General features: G+C 43.5%; 1 protein-coding gene across 2 annotated transcripts; it reads left to right on the forward strand.

Moving 5' to 3' along the window:
• Nucleotides 1-1,292: 1,292 nt before the first annotated feature.
• On the forward strand, nt 1,293-19,526 carry LOC125769599 (dmX-like protein 1). 2 transcript variants are annotated; one of them, XM_049438342.1, is made up of 18 exons: nt 1,293-1,601; nt 2,718-2,935; nt 3,007-3,152; nt 3,228-3,431; nt 3,497-7,881; nt 8,529-8,615; nt 9,645-9,770; nt 9,837-13,464; nt 13,552-13,668; nt 13,814-14,381; nt 14,447-14,546; nt 15,262-15,345; nt 15,925-16,194; nt 16,272-16,341; nt 16,440-16,514; nt 16,593-16,726; nt 16,812-16,895; nt 16,987-19,526. In XM_049438342.1, the coding sequence occupies exons 1-18, from the start codon at nt 1,515-1,517 to the stop codon at nt 17,185-17,187; spliced, it is 10,584 nt and encodes a 3,527-aa protein (XP_049294299.1). In that variant the 5' UTR covers nt 1,293-1,514; the 3' UTR covers nt 17,188-19,526. The 2 variants fall into 2 exon arrangements, with proteins under 2 accessions (XP_049294299.1, XP_049294300.1); XM_049438343.1 differs by lacking the exon at nt 15,262-15,345 and having other exon boundaries at nt 1,294-1,601.
• The last annotated feature ends 44 nt before the right edge of the window (nt 19,527-19,570 follow it).

The following is a 19,570-nucleotide window of genomic DNA, read 5'->3' on the forward strand; positions in this document are numbered from 1 at the left end:
AATGCAAATACCCACTGAAGAACTAAAATTAACATTCATTATAATTTAACATCATATTTGTGTGTTTAATTTTTTTAGTTTTTCGACGGTAAATTGTTCATTTGTTGCACAGTGTGTGACACAATTTATGTATACGTTTTAATTTAAAAAATAAACTTTTTATGCGAAAGAGTATCCTTGTATCTCGTTCTTTTGATTGATAAAATGTTTAAATACTTTCTTTTTCTTAAAACAACATTTTATTGAACATATTTTCCATTGAATTGAGCAAAAAACACCTTCGAACAAAGATTACAATTACATGAATTACATAGCATTTGTCAAACACTGTTTGTTGTCGCTGACGAAAAGAGAGGCAGCATGAGTGATTGTTTGTGTGACCAAATTTGAGGAAAACCTCAAACGGCCACGGCAACACTGGTTTTGAGACGCTTTTTGAGGGATTTGAGTGACTGAGGAAGTTTGAGGGAAAAGGGCCGATTACATTATGTACTTTTGCTTGGTTTTTACCATGGTAGAATGTGTCAAAATAACTTCAAACTGCACTATTTGACAGAAAACACCATGGCTCATGTGTAATCGCAATCTTGGAACAAAGTTGGTTTTTTCTATGCTACCACACGGTGACAGAATCTACACAGGACAAACCGAATGTTTTTTACCATGCCTTGGTAGAATCTGTCAAATCGATTTGACACATTCTACCATGGTAAAAACCAAGCAAAAGTACATAATGTAATCGGCCCTAAAGTCTCAACTGTCGTGGCCCCGCAGCTATAGACCAACAACTTAGGCAGCGCGCTGTCACTTCTCGAACAAGACAAACCAGACAAAACCACAAGAACAAATCCAAGCAATCATATGGAGGTGCTCTGTCAACCTGCATAGAACAAACCAGACAAACACGACATAGAACAAAACACTTTGATTTTGTCTTGCATGTCTGTGTCACACATTGAAACTCTCTATACCTTGTTGTCAAATTTCACAGAAGCGGTTGTGTGCTGGATTGCTTTGTTAAAAGTTATTGTGGAAGAGAGAATTTCAGATTTTTAGCATACATAAACTCACCGAAGTTGGAATAAAACGAGGAAAGATTGCTTAGCGACAGTACTAGGCATTGAAATTGTCGATGGAGTGACAGTTCTGCACGACAATTGGCAGAGCACCTTTCGAAAAGTGTCGTGTTTGTCTGGTTTGTTTGGCTGTTCACAGCGCGCTGCCTTAGCTTTCGAAATCGAATCGTAATGTCGTTCCGAGCTTCGGCGCTCCTCGTATTTTGCGTTTACACTCGTACGGTTTGAGTTTAGCTCTTCATTTTTTTTCGGGGTAAAAACGCAAACCCACGGAAGAGAAAGAATCCCAACACTCGGTGTTAGTGGTGTAGTGTGAAAAATCGACCGTGCTCGTTGCTTTCGGGCTAATAAAATTGTGTCCGTGATGCAAATCATGCCCATGCGGGTGATCTGTAGTTAAAATATGTACAGTTGTTATAAAACCAACCAAAGAAGAAAATGAATTGTCATCAGATTCTCAGTGGTGCTTGCAATGCTGGCGATCGTTGTTTTGCTGTTGGATCCGTCGAAGGAGTTCCTTTCACAGTACGTGCTTCATAAGTTGTGTTTGATTAGCATAAAGGGCACACTGGCCACGAAAACCCCGTGATCGGCTATGGTGTTTCACGGTCAGAACGAAGGACTACGCTCGAAACCTTCTGGTCAAGTGATATGGTGTATGTTGTAATGTGATATGAGCAGGGCGATTGCAGTTGGCAACACCAGGATTACTTGCGGCTGTGTAAATAAACTAAATGACGGACTGTTCATTTTCATAGAGGGAAAATAAAATACGTAATTTCCTATCGATAAGCATAGACGATAGGGTTGTGGGAAGGCTAGAAGGTTAAGCTACGGGTGCTAGTAATGTCCAAACTACATCTTTGCTCATGTGCAGGAATAGTCGTGAAACGTGATGATGAAATCCAAATGTGTGACAAAATTCGGTTCGGTTGTTTGTGTCGTAATTCGTTTCAACCATTAAAATGTTGATTCATTGCCAAAATATAGCCCACTTTCAAGTGGAAAGAGTGGAATAATCGAAAAATGGAAAAACGGTGACGTTTGATAGTCACTTGACTGATAATTTTTCACTCTCTCGGCTGTTAACGCTCTCCCAATATTCTCATCGATATACGCACGCACACGCGCACATTCTTCATGTGAGACCACTTACGCGAAATAACAACGATCAACATAAGGGGTTAAGCAGGGGATGGCAGGACGGTGCAATTATCTCCATATGATATCAATCTTTTGATTACAGCGAATATGAAGTTCTTTTCGCGTTCTTTTTTTTGCGACCGTTGAAACCAAATTTCTCGTGTCTGATTAGCGAATTAGGAGATTGCTATAGCTATAAATTTCACACTAATAAACATGAATTCAACATGACCCGCACGTGAATGATTGTTTGTTTTGATATCGCGCGATATGCAATATTTGTTGAAAAGAAGTTCGCTGTGATAAGCTGTGATGGATGAAATGTATGCGACACCATGGCCTGCTTGTTTTGTTTATTCATCTCGTTACCGTGTATTGTTCGGGTTGTTTGTTTTGTCACTTCACGCTACGAGCGAAATTAATCATAGTTTCTCTGGGTTTCTTTGTTGCTACCAGTATAATGCGTATTTACACCCTTTTTGTGTGTTCCATGTTTAGGCATACGCAGCAGGATGCAATATCGTGGTGCTAGCGAGCAACTTTGAGCGTGTCCAAATTATTCCCGGTGCGGTGCACAATTATATTCGCATCTCGGCACTCGATGCCAGTACTGATACCGGGAAGATAGCTGCGGCTTACGAGGATAAGGTATGCATCTTCGAACCGACACCGCTAATCCACACGGAACGGGCGTCAACTCATGGATTGGAATACAAGTAAGATTATCGAGCGGCCATTAGCTTCCATGCAAAAGGAACCATGTTATTAATCTCTTTGCATTTTGCAGATGGGTCCAAACCGGAAGCTTGCAGGCATCGTCCCATATCAGTTCACTTTCGTGGAACCTCGAGGGGACGCGACTACTGACGGGCGGGACGGTGCTGCAGCTGTGGCATGAACGCTTATCCAAGCAGGACGATGATGAGCCAAGCTGTATGTGAATGAAGGTAACAACCTAACCAACAGAATTGTCTAACGCGCTCGGTTCGTGTTTCTGTTTCCTTCCAGCGGTTAAATTCGAAATCGGCGGAGAGCGTGATCCGAAAACGCCCACCGGCGAAGAGGAATCCGACAGCAGCTCGTGGGATTGCGTTTGGAAATGTCACACTGCAACACCCGTGCATCATATGGCGTTCAGTCCAGATGGAACACTATTCGCAACTTCGGGTAAAAGCGACCGTTTGGTGAAAGTGTGGTACGAGAACAAATACAGTAAGTGTGCAGCAAGTTTAGTGGCGGTGTTTTACAGATATTAATAGAGATGTTTAATGTTCTAGCCCTGTTCCCAAACAAGAGCTTCGATCAGTCACAATCGCAGCAAAGCTTCATTGGTGCACCCGAAATTAGCTACGGATTCGTTTACGTCGCTCATCCTCGTGCCGTCACGCATCTGTCGTGGCGCAAGACAAGCAAGTACATGCCAAAGGGATCAGTGTCTAACATGCTGGTAACATCGTGCCTGGACAACATCTGTAGAATTTGGGTAGAAACCGTGCTGCCGGAAGATGGGTTGGTGAACATGAACCAGTTCGATCCGTTGGCATCGCAAAACCCCAAGTTTCGTACCCATCGGCACAAGCATAGGTTCATGCAACGGTTGAAGCATATGAAAACATGTTTCCACATTCGGCGCCACGCAAAACATAGCGGCACAGGAGGAGCGAATGGACTGAACGGGATGGGTCCCGGTTTCGGAGGTCCAGGAGCCAGCTCAGGGTTCGGTAACGCACCTATTCCCACGCTACCATCGACGTACAGTGTGCATGATTTCCATTCGTACGGCTACCACGGCACTGGGATGAGGTCTGGATTGCACTTTCATCTTGCCGCTTCGATTAACGCCGAGACGGACATCCCGTTGGTACCGTCAATGCATACGACCGACCCTTCGGCACAGCCCAACTTTATACTGCATTGGCTGAACAACAAAGAGATGCACTTTACACTGCAAGCTGAAGGCATCTTACAAGAGATGACGCGCAAGGTGATCGAGAAGGAGGAGATGCAAAATGCCTCCGGAAGCAACAGTGAAGGTGGCGGTGGAGTTGGTGCGAACGATCCCGGCGGAAGTCTGCTCATGGAGGAAGGCTCGATCACAGAGCACCATCGGAAGGGGCAGCTTCGAAGTGCGCTTTCTCAGGAAGAAAGTAACAGCAGTGAAGAACATCCACCATTACACTCGCAGCACCGTTCCCATTCGATTGGAGCGGGATCACACGTCGGGTTACCCAGTCATCATTCGCTATCGAACACTACTTCCATCAATTCCTTAGCGAATGACGGAAATTTGCACGTGACGGATTCGCTGGACATGAAAATCGACTGCTTGTTGCGTGACTGGCAACACAGCCCGGACCTGTTGTTTTCGATTCATCCAATTGACGGCAGCTACCTTATCTGGGTGGTAGAGTGGTTGGACGAGTATCATCCCGGATCGTACCGTCAGGCACAGGTTTCGTTTTCCACCCGCATCCCATCGGCTTTCCCGCTCGGAGATGCAATGTCGATGTCAACCACGGTTGCCCTGTACAATACTGGCGGAAATCTCGGTTTCCGTGATATGATCATGCGCGGTCCGAAATCTTCGTGTTCGACCGGTGTACAGAACAATGCAGGCGGGCAGTTGGATGTTGTTAGCGATTGTGTAACGTCGCTTCCGAGCGTAATGGAGGAAAATGAGGCTAACGAAGAAGATAATGCCGAGCAAGGGAGTAACGCGGAAACCGAAGATCCGGGCGGTGAAGCGACAGGTGATCATACATCCAAAAAGGATCACGCAGGGGCCGATGGTGGACCGCTGGAGCATGCCGATATTTTAACTGCACCTCCCTCACCTACCATCTCAATGGTGACAAAGCATTCAAACGGAACACTAAATCTGTGGCAGCTGACATTCGCTGATCGGAGCAAATTTTCACAAGTGCTCAGTATCGGCCACGCTTCACGCGCCTCCGGCCATCGGTTCCGTGTGAATGATATAACGTGTCATCCAGTACTACCATTGCTGCTCACAACGTCCCATCACAACATACCGGACATCCCGACCGGTGACACAACACACTCCGGTAATGGCGTCGATAATCGTTCCCTGGGAATGCATCGCTCAAAGGATGTATGTGCACCGTCTGGATTTTGCTCCGAGTTGATATTGTGGCGAGTGGATGCAGTTGGACCGTTGTCACAATCGGGTGGTGTTAGTGAGTTAGCGCGCATTAATTCGCCGGAAATTTCTGCGTTCAGTAACGTTGCATGGATACCGACCTTACTGCCTAGCACGACGCTGGGCAATCTAAGCAATTCACCATCTGCCTGCTTTGTTGCCAGTGACGGTGAATGTCTGCGGGTGTACCAGGCAGTGATTGATGCACGTACACTGCTAGCTGAGATATCTAGTTCCGAGCGGCGGTGTCGAAGAATGGACTCGCTGATGTCGCTATCTACCGAATCATCGGAGAATGCTGGGATGTTGCCACCTATATTGCACGATAAAATTAAGATCGTGTCCCAGCAATCGACCGCCCGTCCCGGGTGCATTATTCAGCTCGATGCGATCGACGATGCTACACACGATTGGCAGAACACTCAATTCTTGCACGTGTTTCAGGAACAACTGATCACGGGTGAGCGCACCGAACCTTCCATCGATCCTTTCGGTGCCTCAAGCACGGCTTATCCTGTCGGGTCCGGTATCGATGTTGATGGTTTAAACCCCGAACTGAAGCCTACCATCGGACTGATGGATGGCGGTATGGGCGCAATGGTGGATCTGCAGCGCAACGCACAATTCGAGCAACCGTTCTATTTGGTAGTGTTGGAACGTACCCAAAATGGAACAACGTTGCATATGTGGCGTATTGTAATCGCCTCGCAGCCTGCCGCCGCCGATGAAATGAGCAGCAGTATGATGTACGTACCCGATAGTAACCTTGTGCAGGATTTGGATGATCCGGAGAATCTGCACCGCCCATCGGTAGTGCCAGATGATATACCGAAGAGTGCTGCCCATCATCGTACCCCGCTCGATCATGCCTCACATGTAAATATTTCCACGACAAAAGTGTGCACCCAGGAGCTACCACTTCCGGATGGGGTAGATGTCATTCATGCTGCTCCAGCTGCCGGTCATCTAAGCTCATCTTCTATTTATCCTGCCTGCTTTGCACCATATATAATCGTGACGGCGTGTTCCGATTCGACGGTGCGCTTCTGGAAGTGTAAAAGCATCCAGCGTAAAGACAGCAAAGGTGGTAGTGATGACGGTAGTAATCAAGTTCCTCGATATGAGTGGTGCGAATGGGAAATGATCCGCAAGGACCAAGAATCGACAATCGATGTAAATGGGCAGCTGTTGCACATTAGTGCCGCGTACTCGGGACGTATAGCTTGCGCGTACAAGTACGGTAAATCGTTTACACGACCGACGAAGAGCAGTGATCCGGAATCACGGTTCGTGAACTTGAGTGTAGCCATTTATGAGTGCGAGTCAACCGGTGGTAGTGAATGGGTGCTAGAAGATACGATACATCTTAAAAATATTCACCTGCCACGCATACAGGCGGATCATAACTTGGACTTAAGTTACCTGTATGACACGCGTACGTTGCAGAAAAAGCAACGGCTAAACCAAGTGCTGCATACACTCTCGCACGACGATGCGCGATCTCCTCGTTCTGTGAATGGAGATGTAACGCCCGAGGCCCTCGCAAAACCAGGAACGGGCTTGTTAGCTGTGCCGAGCTTCAGCACCCTACAATCATTGCGTAAGAGCATCACCGAGCACGGCAATACATGCCCGATCACGCAGAAACATCTGGTACAGTTGGACTGGGTATCCAAGGAAGATGGTTCACATATTCTTACCGTTGCCGTTGGCAGTAAAATCCTGCTCTTTACGCCCGTGTGCAGCGATTTGGCACAGTCCAACATGAAAGCGATGAAAGAATCCCAATCAACGAACCGTCCCCTGCTACGTAAAGCTAGCTCGTTGGCGCAACCACACTTTAATGACGAAATTCGCTGGATGAAACTGCGCCAAATTGAGCTTACTACAGCCGATGGGCTACCACCGCTACCGATGCAGATTTCCTGGGTAAGGGACGGCATATTCGTGGCTGGCATGGACTCCGAGATGCACGTGTACTCACAATGGAAGCCGCAGAGCAACAGTTTGTACAACGTGAATCACCAGCTGGACATTGACGATATGTATGATACGCGCAACTTAAAGGATGAGGATCTTCGCTCGATGGCGCAGGATAGTAGCCAGCGTCGGCTCGCAAATGTATCCTCCATGCCCGTACTGTCGCGCGTTAGCTCGATCAATCTGAATCAGATGCTTTCGTCAGCGGATGCTAATAAGAAGAAAAAACCGCTTGGTGCGGCTAGCACCGGACAGATTGGAGCCGTGGCGGCTGCCGCAACCGCTGCCGATCAGCAACAATCTCCGGGACATCACGACTATATGACGGATTATGGATTATTCGAGGCTTCACGGATCGCATGCCCGGTACTACCACAGTATCATCCTAAACAGTTGATGGAACTGCTGAACTCGGGAAAAATTCGATGGGTTAAAGCGATTCTAGCGCATCTGGTCCGTTGCATCAGTGGTTCGTATACTGTGCGCGGTTGTGGAGGGGATGAAGAAAGTCTCAATCGACAGGTATGCTTGGTTGACCGTCAGTTCAATCGTACAACTTCCCGCACTTCCAAATTCCCAATTGTTTCGCATTACTGCACTGCTGGCAGGTGCAATCATATTCCATTACACGTCTCTGCGATACTGTGGAGCAGTAGCACTTGACAGATACTTGGCACCCACCGACGGAACAGTGTGCGTGTGTGTTTGTGTTTGTGTATGTCGCTAATATCTATCTTGTGTTGCTAATCTTTTAGTGCAACTATTATCATCCTCAGTTCGTTCGATCAAGACGCTCGCGATAGTAATAGCAGTAGCGGCAGCATTCGTTGAAATCGTCGTTGAAAGCATTCGTTGGAGCATTTGCAACAACTATCGTGATTCATACAATACTATTTGCAACCACTGCTTCTTCTCACTGGCATGATTGATCGATCGATCGTTCACGCATTTCAGATGGTAGATCTAGGTCTGCGGCTCATTTTTAATAGCGAATCTACAAGCACAGCTCAACTTATCACCTCATCCATATTTTGCGTTTTATTTCATTCCTGCACTCTTTTCCATATGCATTTTTCCATCGCACGATCTCGCTTCCTATCTCCTTACACTATCACTTTTCACATATTTCCATTATCTTTTCTTTATTTGTTTTATATGTGTGTTTCCAGCGTGGTTGGTCTAGAACTCGCACTCTTTCCATTAGCTGTCCGGCAGGCACCGTTAGTCCTCTTGAACCAAGAGGATCGACGACACAGGTGCGGTTTTTCATTATTTTAACACTTTCTTTCACTTTTCTACATTTCGGCTGCTCTCAAACTCAATATGTTTCAATTCTTAATGTATTGCAAATTGTTTTGATTTATCTACTTGGCGCTTTTGATATATCATTTTCTTTCTACCTGTGGTATGGTATTGAATAATTCTCATATATTCCTACTTTTTTACTATTTTCATTTGCAAACAAATGTATCCCTTGCGTTTGAAGCCTGTTTACGTATAATTTGTTTTCCCCGAGAGAAAGAAAGAGTTTCCTAGTGGTAAATGGTTTTCTATTGTGTACTGAATGTGTCTGGATGTTACACAGGCTTACGATAAACCAACAGCAAATGGAAAACATCCTTGAAATATATTACCATTTATATAACTCCCGTTATGTGAATGAAAATATAATTTGTTTATATACCTTCGTGATTATTGTGAGCAAGCATTTAGTTTGCATTGCTCATTTCCTGCTCATCCACTTTACAGTAAATGTAAAGCTGTTGCTTTCATTATTATCTTATGTAATTGTAAGTTCACTCGATGTAAACCAAGTTATGTTTATACCATTTGGTTTAACTATCATCCCTTTTATCTGTCCCATTGGGTTTTAATCTTATCTAACTCTATGTATTTTTGTTTCTTGTATCTGTGAGTCTTACTTTATCTGTATTTCTTCTTCCGAGTGGTAGTGTTTTCACCTGTTTTTATTTGGACAAGTGACTTTAAAACGAAATCTACATATTTGTAATAAAACTTATGCTTTGTCGGATGAATTTAGAAATCATTTCTCCATCCAAATGTGTCACTAATTAAATAGGTAAACTTTAATGTGATAAAGTGGTTGCAATGCATTTCCTATCCTGGTTAATGTGGTAGATAAGTAGAAAATGTAAAGTAAAGTTTGTAAAAGCAGCACGATTTTAGATTTTGTAATGGTTTATCTTGTAAAGTTCCAAAACGAGTTTTGTTCATGCATTAGAACACAATTAATTACAAATGAATATATTGCCCAACCGTAACAGATTCCAGAGGAACTAACTCTTGACTATGCGGAAATCACATCGATTCCACCCTTACCGTTGTGGACCCTGCTTGCTGCGGATAAGGAATCGACTAGTAGTAATTTGCAGCAAAACGACGAAGTGAAGGTAAGCTACCAGATTTTAAATTAGACAATCAACTGTAATCCAAATTTCTCTTTTTGTATTCTGTAGGATTACAATGAACTGTTCGAAAGTAATACGGCAGACGAATCGCTCGATGATTTGTTGGATGATGAGAGTGGTGGTGGTGAAATGAACCGACATACGGACCGACGATCGTCGCTACCGGAAAAACATTACCTCTCGCATTTTGGCCCTCGTCAAGGGCAGCTGCTTTCGCGACTACTGACGCACACCCATTTGCCAGGACTTTCGTCATTGGATCAGATGCATTTGCTTGCGTTGGCCGATACAGTGTCGACATGCAATATCGACTTTGCAGAACGGTTTGCGATCGATGCAGCCAAAACGGCGATAGCGAAGGAAAATTTGACCGGCGTACCAAATACGGAAAATGTGTCAACCGATTCATTAGACGACTGTGGGTTACGGTTCCTGCTGGCAATGAAACACTACAACTATTTGCTGCGTTGTCTACCCATTTCACAGCGCCACTCGTTCCAGAAGCAAGGCGTCGGTACGTCCAATATTGTGTGGGCATTCCACTCGGAGAGTGAGGAAGAGCTGCTTAATCTGATACCATCGTATGTGAAAGGACAACCGAAATGGCACGTGCTGAAAGAGCTTGGTGTGGGATGGTGGCTTCGAAATAACAACTTACTACGCCAGTGCATCGAACGCCTGGCAAAGGCGTCGTTCCAGGCCAATCAAGATCCGCTTGATGCGGCCATCTACTACATGGCGATGAAGAAGAAATCCGTCGTTTGGGGACTTTATCGTTCGAAAAAAGACGAAAAGATGACATCGTTCTTCGCAAACAATTTCTCCGATGATCGTTGGCGGAAGGCGGCACTGAAGAATGCGTTTGCGTTGCTCGGAAAGCAGCGGTTTGAGCACGCCGTTGCATTCTTTCTCCTTGCAAACTCGCTCAACGACGCACTGGAAGTTTGTTTAACAAAGCTGGAAGATTTGCAACTAGCACTGGTTATAACGAGATTGTACGAAGGTGAGCACGATCCGACACCACCCAGCTTCAAGAAACTGCTGTATGAGGAGGTGTTGGGTTGTGATAAAAATGGTGAAAATCAGGACCTTAGCCGTGCGCACCCAGATCCGTTCCTGCGTTCAATGGCACTGTGGATTTTGAAGGACTATACGGGTAGTCTGAGCACGTTGCTGGACAGCCAGATTGGTAGCATGCATCCACTGTTCGATGACGAAAGTGCCGCCCTTGGCAATGCATCCCATCATGACGCTGGTCACTCAACGAACCCAAATGTGTTCAATTTTTACGTGTACTTGCGCACGCACCCATTGCTCATAAGGCAACACATTGCCTCGTCAGCACAGGACAAGAAGAGGGCGCAAGTCGTGATTGCCGGTTTCAGCTACGGTGCTGCTGACACTAGCACAACTTCTGGTGGACTTGCGACGGATAAACAAATTCAGCTAGAGGACTCCATTACCCCACTAGAGCGTCAACTTTACTTTACCACTGCACATGCGCACTTTAAAGCGGGATGTCCAGCCCTGGCGCTGGAGGTGTTGAGTAAGCTGCCGACCAAGGTAATCGACCAAGATACGAGCAACGCGCAAAGCCCAGCGAGTGGACCGGATGTAAAAATACAGGAGCAAAGTACGCTGATTGCGACGGGCACCTTAGATTGGAGCAGCCAAACCAGTGGCAAAGAAGCAGCCGCATCGTTCGATTGGGGTACCAGCATGGGTAACAGTACGGCCATGGACTGGGGTGCACCGGTGGCGTCGCAAGTAAACGGTGGAGAAGATGATTTTAAGATCGTGTGGGACGATGATGGTGCAGCAGGAGAAGATGAGAGCAGTGATGACGATGGAGGCATACAGATTAAGAAAAAGCCGGAACCGGAAAGCCTTCCGCTTAATAAGCATGCTGAAACTGCGTTAGAAGACGAAGAATCTGGTGGCGGCGGAAGTCTAGACATAATGGCACAGCAGTTAAAGTTTATTGCATGTTTAAAGATTCTTATGGAGGAACTATCGACACTAGCCACGGGCTTCGAAGTCGACGGAGGTCAGCTACGATATCAACTGTACGTGTGGTTAGAGCGAGAGGTGGAAGCATTGAAGCAACTGTGCAATTACAGCACCGGCGACTCGGAGAATACCGCGATCGAGGATACGACGGCGGCAGAGGCACTGGATCGCGATACACCCGTACTGGCGAACAAATTCCCGCACGATAAACCAACATTACATGAAATTCTAATTCAAGAAAAGCAAGATTTCGAAGCAAAAGTGCAAAGAGCGGCGAGACGCAAACGATGGTTAAAGGCCAACGAAACATTGCTTCGTACTTTACTCAGCTACTGCTCATTGCACGGTGCTAGCGGAGGTGGTTTGGCGTCAGTGCGCATGGAACTAGTGCTGTTGTTGCAAGAGTTGCAGCAAGAAAAAACGCAACAACAGCTGCTGAGTCCGTTGCCGTTCCCGACTACGTTGCCACTGCTGAGTGCATGCGTTGCCGGTAACAAAACAGTGATCGCAGATCCGTTACGTTATTTGCAATCGCACACGCACGATATGCTGCAAACGATGGTTAACATGCGTACACCGCCGCACATGAACCGTGCATACACGTTTCCGAGTGGTATCTTCGTCCTGCGGGATCTTGCTGTGGCGCTTTCGGCCTGCATCTACCAATCGCTCTGCGATTCGGACACATTCAGTGTGAAGCAGTCGTCCTCGTCAATCGACGGTGGTAGCCAGGGTTGCCACAGTCCCGGTATGGAGACTATCGCAAAACTGAACGCGAGTTGCCAGAGTACGCATTTGATGGCTAATGCGGCCGCTCACCAGCGACGCCGCAAGTACTCGACCGATGAACCGTTGGCAGTCAGTACACCGCCCTCCAAGTGGCCTGGCGTGACAAACCTGCGAGCGTTGCTGGCACGAGAGAAGGACGAAGATACACCACGGTTAAATGTGCTGCTGTGCGAATCGTTCGTGGCCGCATACATGGCCCTGTTCGTGTACGCCCTAACCACCTGCGACAGTCATATTCTGTACCGCCTAGCCGGGCAGAACTTCTCCGACAGCTCCTGGTCGACATTGTTCGGCGGTGGTGTAAAGAAGTTGTTGCGCAAGGCTACGTCCCATGCACAAACAGCGCAAGCGGTACAGGCGCAGCTGCAGCAAGAAAGCATGGAGGCTGCTGGCGAGTCGGGAACCAGTGGCGAAGGTAGCGTTTGGGGAGCGGTAACGTCGCTGACGAAGCACCGTGTGAAGCTAAACATGAAACTGCTGGGACCGTTCGCTGGTCCGCAGGGTGCGTCCAACATGAAAGAAGATAAGCCGACATACCGGGAACAGTTTGTGCCACCGGAAATGTCTATGGTATCATACTTCCTCACGAAACCAATTCCGAAGGGACTGGGAGCGGACGAAGAAGAATACGATTCGGCCGATTCTGCCGTGTCCGATCTCGATGATGAAGATGAGGACGAGGATGTATTCAATGATCCGCTGAACAACGATCCCAAAGCTTCGCAAGCATCGGCCGCTGTAAGAAAACATCGACTCGAGAACACCGAGCACTCAAATCCGAATTCCTATTCTTGGTGTATTATGCGTTACGCTTTAATACGCGTCGCTCAGAACCAGTTGCAATCGTACATTGCTATAGCTGGGATTGAAATGCAAGGCAAGTTTAGCTCAGTTTATATTGTTTTATGTTAAGGAACATTGCCGCACAAAAAATTAATTTCAACATTTTCCAATGTTTTTTTAGAACTTCCGGTCAGCAGTCCGTTAGTGCATGGCATATTGCGAACACTGTCATCTTGGCAAGATCTGCTCAAAGAAGAGCTAGAAAATCGTGGTCCCGCTTCAGTTGATTACATTCCAGGTAAATTACATTTTCTCTTACCGTGTAATGATGATTCGAATCATTTCTTCACTTCACTAAGCTAGTATTTGGTCGTCCATGATAGGAGAACCAGAGATGGTAAAGCAATACTAATACGCTTGTTTCGTTTTGTGATATTTTCTAGGGTGCTTCATTGAATCCGAAGCAAAAGGCCCAGCTATCCACAAGTATCGGTCGCTACTAGAACGTTCTAATACGCCATTCAGCCCTTGTATTTCCGCATCAGCACCTGCTAGAAGGCTGTGGAACTATTTGGTGCGCATTGAAACTGTGCAGGAAATTTTCATTCGGGCTGTGTTTGGCAAGAAAAAATCGACTACTAACGTGTTCGATTCTACTATGGGCGGAGGATCAGCATGCGCTTCGATCAATGACTCCGGAACTCCAATCGGTCATGAAAGCAATGGCCACATGGCTGGACCCCACCAACATCATAACCAAAACATTCCAGAACCGGTGCGAATCATACACAAAGACCAAGAACAAATATCGGCCTTCTGTCTCAATATGGTAAATCCCGGCTTGCTCGCGCTTGCCACACCGAGAGAAGTACAAGAAATGGATATATCGTTGCTGCTCGAATCGCCCAACTGGATGGAGGACGAGTGTGAGATGGACATTATGAACCTGTCCAAGGATATTGAATCCTTAGCATCGAGCAGTTTTTTGGTTATACAAACTTCTACGGATAAGTAAGTTAGCATACGACGGGAAAGGTACAGAATTATTGATTGTACGTGTATGCGTTACATTTTAGACATCTGCTTAACCAGAACATCAGCAGTGCTCAAAATTACGGGGCACCTTCAAGTCCTCAACCTGGAATTGCTGGACAATCAGGCCGTGGAGCTTCGGTGGTATGTATTGTGAAGCGTGACGATTATATTACATTTGTCCAAAGTTCACTGTACCAAATGCTTTGATATGGAGCAAAAGAAAATGTTTGAGACTTGTACAAATTATTTTGATAATGTGTGCGCGTTTATGAGAAACAAACGCTTTTTGTTTTACGTCTTGCTCCAAACGTGTTTATGTGCCGCGTTTTTCATCTCTTAAAGGCGTTTTGCAAAAAAAAGGTATAGCTGGGTCTCCCAAAAACCCAACTTAACGAACTCGTCGAATTTGTATAAACATTTTGTGAACAAAAAAGCACCATGGTTTCCAGTAAAAGTTTTATACAACAACGTTTTATCAAATTTGATCAAGTACATACTGGTCTATTACATTATTATGCATCAATTTATCAACTAAAATGGTACTTGGTGAACCTTTCCTACCTTCAAACGTATTTGCTAGCGAATTTGTTCAATTGGTCGCAAAGTTCTAAATTTTGCTACGTTACTCAACGAATCTATTACTCAAACCATCTATTCACACTTATTCTCTTTTCTCTCGTCTCGCTGCTTGTAATGCAAAATCACGGATTTATGTCGGTTACATGTTATTCTGTCTGCCAAACAAATAATATTCAATAACAAAACTACCTAACACGGCAAATTTGTTACAATTCCTTCGAATAATTCATCGCGCTAAACTAACATTAACGTTGGTAAATTAATGAAACACGTGCAGATCAAAGGAGCGACATTCCCCGGTAGTCAGTGTCCACGGTTCTGCAAGCTGGTTATCGATCGTTCCAAACATTTATTGAAACCGGTATATTAATTTCTCGAGTTAATATATTTAGTCTTAGTAATTTTAAAATTTTGAACGCTATCTCTATTCGTTAGTTTTTTGCAATAATTACAATTCTATTCATTACTACTCCTCGATTTCTTACCATTTGCACCTTGTTTGTTTATTGTCGCTTTGCCTTGTTAAAGTAGCTTGATGTTCGTTAATTAGCATGTTACTAAATGTTATTTATTTGTGTTATTGTTTGGCATTACAAAATTTGTATTCTTTTTTTAAAATAATTTTAAAGTGCGTAGTTAGATGTGCATTATAGAATTCAGTTATGTTCATTTGAATTTCACAATTCAACATTTGCTTCGTTTTGTTTGTTTTCTGAAAACGCACGCAATTTAATAAAAAAACGAAATTGTTTACACAATTATTTTTAATTGATACATTTTACATCGTAAGTTCGTTGAAAATGGTGTTTTGTTGTTTTCAATTGTTGTGTTTTATAATTTCGTATTCTGAACGTATTCTTGTACGATGATTTTCAAGAAACAGTTTTGCGTTGAAATAATTTTCACTCTTCCATCCATCACTTTCCATTCTCAACCAAAGGTGCTGAAACATAAAGTGGATAATATTAAACGAATGAGTGCACATCCGTTGATGCCACTGTACCTTACTGGTGGGCAAGACGGTTCGGTACAGATGTGGGAATGGGGCCACCAGCAAGTTGTGTGTACACCACGCTCACCGGGAACGTTCGCAAAGGTTACTCGCTGTCGATTTTCACAGCATGGTAATAAGTTCGGTATTGCAGATGGTGATGGTAATCTAAGCCTCTGGCAAGTGGGTCTTGCAAGCCAAAGCAATCGCCCCTTCTTCGTAAGTACACGTAGTATAGTTTCCACAATTTTCACAAATCATTATTATGACAATTTATCTTATTTTTACGCTTCTAGACGTACCAATGCCATAATAAAGGAATCACAGATTTCGTATTTCTCGGATCATGCAGTTTGGTAGCAACGGGTAAGTTTTTATTTGTTTTATTTTATGAAACATTACAAATAGAAAAGATAATGTTTTAACTTTTTTTTTATTTCATCAATATTTCGTTCGCAATACAGCTGGTCACAGCTCTGAAAGCAAAAACGTAGCCATATGGGATACACTTTTACCGCAAAAGAAAGCTCTTGTAGCTGGTAAGCGTTTGCTTGTGTAAATTGATTTAAAGATGATTCGTATTAATAATATTGATCTTTTTTCATGAAATTTTATAGCCTTTACATGCCACGATCAAGGCGCTTCTAGTCTAGCGTATGCACCACAACACCAGTTACTTATTTCGGCTGGCAAGAAAGGTGATGTTAGCATTTTCGATGTTCGCCAGCGGATCCTAAGACATCGGTTCCAGGTAAAAATAAAACCATGTTATCTTTATTGCATTCCCTATTTCCGAAGTAAGTGCAAGCTTTTAATTTAAATTATACAACTTTAAGGCACACGAACATCCTATAAAATGCTTGGCGATTGATCCAAACGAAGAGCAGTTTGTAACCGGATCGGCTGATGGTGATATTAAGGTAATGAACAGTTCGTTTGACTTGTATGAAGCTACGGTATAACTGATGAAGACTAATTATTTCATATTTACCACGATACAAAATACAAAAGGTTTGGGGTCTATCAGTCCACACTCAGCTGTACAGCTTCATGGGAGAGCATGCCCGAAGCAGCTTTTTCAAGCACATTGGTCAGGGCGTAACTCAGCTGCAAATAGACCAAGGAGGACGATTATTTTCCTGCGGTGCTGATGGTTCAATGAAAGTGCGACAGCTACCTGACCGTGAAGCGATTGTTCATTCGTTGTATTAAGAGAGCTAATACAAATTCCTCTACCCCACAATTTCTCAAAGACCCACGGCGTAAGGGCGCACGTAAAGAGAACAAAAGAAAACAGGAATAGAAACGAAACAAACTTTAAATAGTAGGGAGAGACGAACTGTAGAAATTCATTACGAGTATTAAACAAATTACAAGGGCTGACAATGAAGTTGAACAGGCAAACCTGATCGCATAATTGTTTATAACCCGTATAAACCTAAACCAATAATTGGGCTGTTGACATACATGAATCATTATTCGAACCACCTCAGAGTAGAAGAATTAAAAGGGTTTATATGATGTTGTTTTATTCCGAAAGCTTTTAAATCATTTAGCTCTCCATATCCGAGATTTGTTCTTAGCTTGATTCACCTGATTTCATGCATCGTTAAACACAACTATTTGATGTATGTTTTGCTTTGACGTTCTAATCTAGCATATACATACGTGTAACTTGAAAGCAAACGAAGAAGAATGTGACTGATATATGAGGAAGTGTTACTGATTGAAATGAAGAAAACAAAACGAATGCATAACTTTAGACGATTCAGGTGAGGTGCGAATGCCTTCAATTCATTGAATGATTGCGTTCGTGGGATGAAAGTGATTCGGAACAAAGGTAAATACGATGAGGGATAGGATAATATAAAACAACTAGAATTGCAACACACCGCAGACAATACCCATATTGAGAAATGATAATGTTATACCAAAAAAAAATGGATCCATATTAAATTAAAATAAATTGCAGTCCGCGTACAATATAATCGAACACGTAGGGAACGGCAAGCTTTAGAACGCTTTGTCGGAAATTTATAAACGGTAATACGGACTTGTACTCATGCAATCGAATAGTAGAACGGAATGTAGTGACGCGTCACGTCATGGACGTGCTACATTCGTACTGCTGTGCTGTTATTATAAAGGTCAGATAGAGCGTGGAAATTTAACTATATGCAATGAAAGGGTATGTAAAATGTTAAGCTTAATAGTTAGCACTGATAATCGACTAGTATTAAGCAATTAGTTGCAATTCCTCGGAGTATTGTGTATGTCACCATTATTCCTGCTATGATTTTATTGTTGATACTATTAGATAATCCTGTTATTTTGGAATCGCTCATTGCCACCTTCTTTTGAAACCATTTACATCCATCGCTACCTATCAGATTACGTTGATCGAAATTATGCTTGATAGCAAATTGTGTGTTGATTTTATGTAATGACTTTTTTCCTCCCGTAGCCAGCTAGTTTCACCTAAGCAATTGTGTAAAATGCTTTTGCTACATGGTTTGGATTATATGAGAGCTAAGCTAGTTCAATCATCGAAAGTTTTAATGGTCGCGGGGGAAAAAAAACAGTCGTCAACTACTATCAAGCCAATAACTGTTTCAAACAGATGCTCCAATTGAATTTCAAAAAGTTACATAAATGCCGCAAGCGCACGTGGGCGGTTTACTGTTAAACATAAACTCTATTGTTACTCTTTATCTATCCTAAACTAAAGAAATATTGAATGTAACTGGCGCAAAAGGCAAACATGATATACAATGCAAACCGGTAAAACTCTCGTTCGACACGACACTAAAAGTAAAATAAAACTACATATACACGATATGATACACACGAAAAACTAACAATACGTAATGATGCTTGAACATTTAGATGGAAGAACATATTAGCACATTTTAACAGGAATATTGGTTATAGGTTTGGGAGGTTGGAATGCTGTAGCGAAAATAAATCACAAAGCACCAGAATGCAACACAGATACCCAGACCGTAGGATTCAGTAGTATTGAGCAGTTTACGTTAACTGATGTGTAAGATATTGTACAACCAAAACAAAACTAACTACAAACCACCTTTTCTTCATCAGCGTCGTGTATGTGGTATTCGATAAAGACTAGTACAGCATACCTTAATGATCTGTTGTCCAGTATGCTGTATCGTTCCTTTCAGCTTATGCGTTTGCAGATTTTATAGTTTTTTTTATGCAAAGCACTTGCCAAACTGATGCATTCATACATTCATCTGCCGTTATCCATCTATTTTTTCCAAATTGTTAAAAAGCACGTGCAATCGATGTAATAATCCCGTTCCATTCTTTACAAATATTCGCGCTTCACAAAAATCAATGCTATATTCAAGAAGCAACTGATAATAATACATAAGACTCACAGAGAGAATGCATGAAACGATTGATGTAAGATTATATTTTAAGCAACTGTTTTTTTATTTGTTTGTTTTGTGTAGTGATGTTGATCAATTAATTTGCTTTATTGATTTATTTATTTTACTGTCAATAAATGTTATTATATGCTAGCCGAACATTTGATATATGTATCCTTTCAACTCTTTTCGTACGAATTTCG

This window comes from Anopheles funestus, chromosome 3RL (genome assembly GCF_943734845.2).
Source record: "Anopheles funestus chromosome 3RL, idAnoFuneDA-416_04, whole genome shotgun sequence".
Classification (NCBI taxonomy): Eukaryota; Metazoa; Arthropoda; class Insecta; order Diptera; family Culicidae; genus Anopheles; species Anopheles funestus.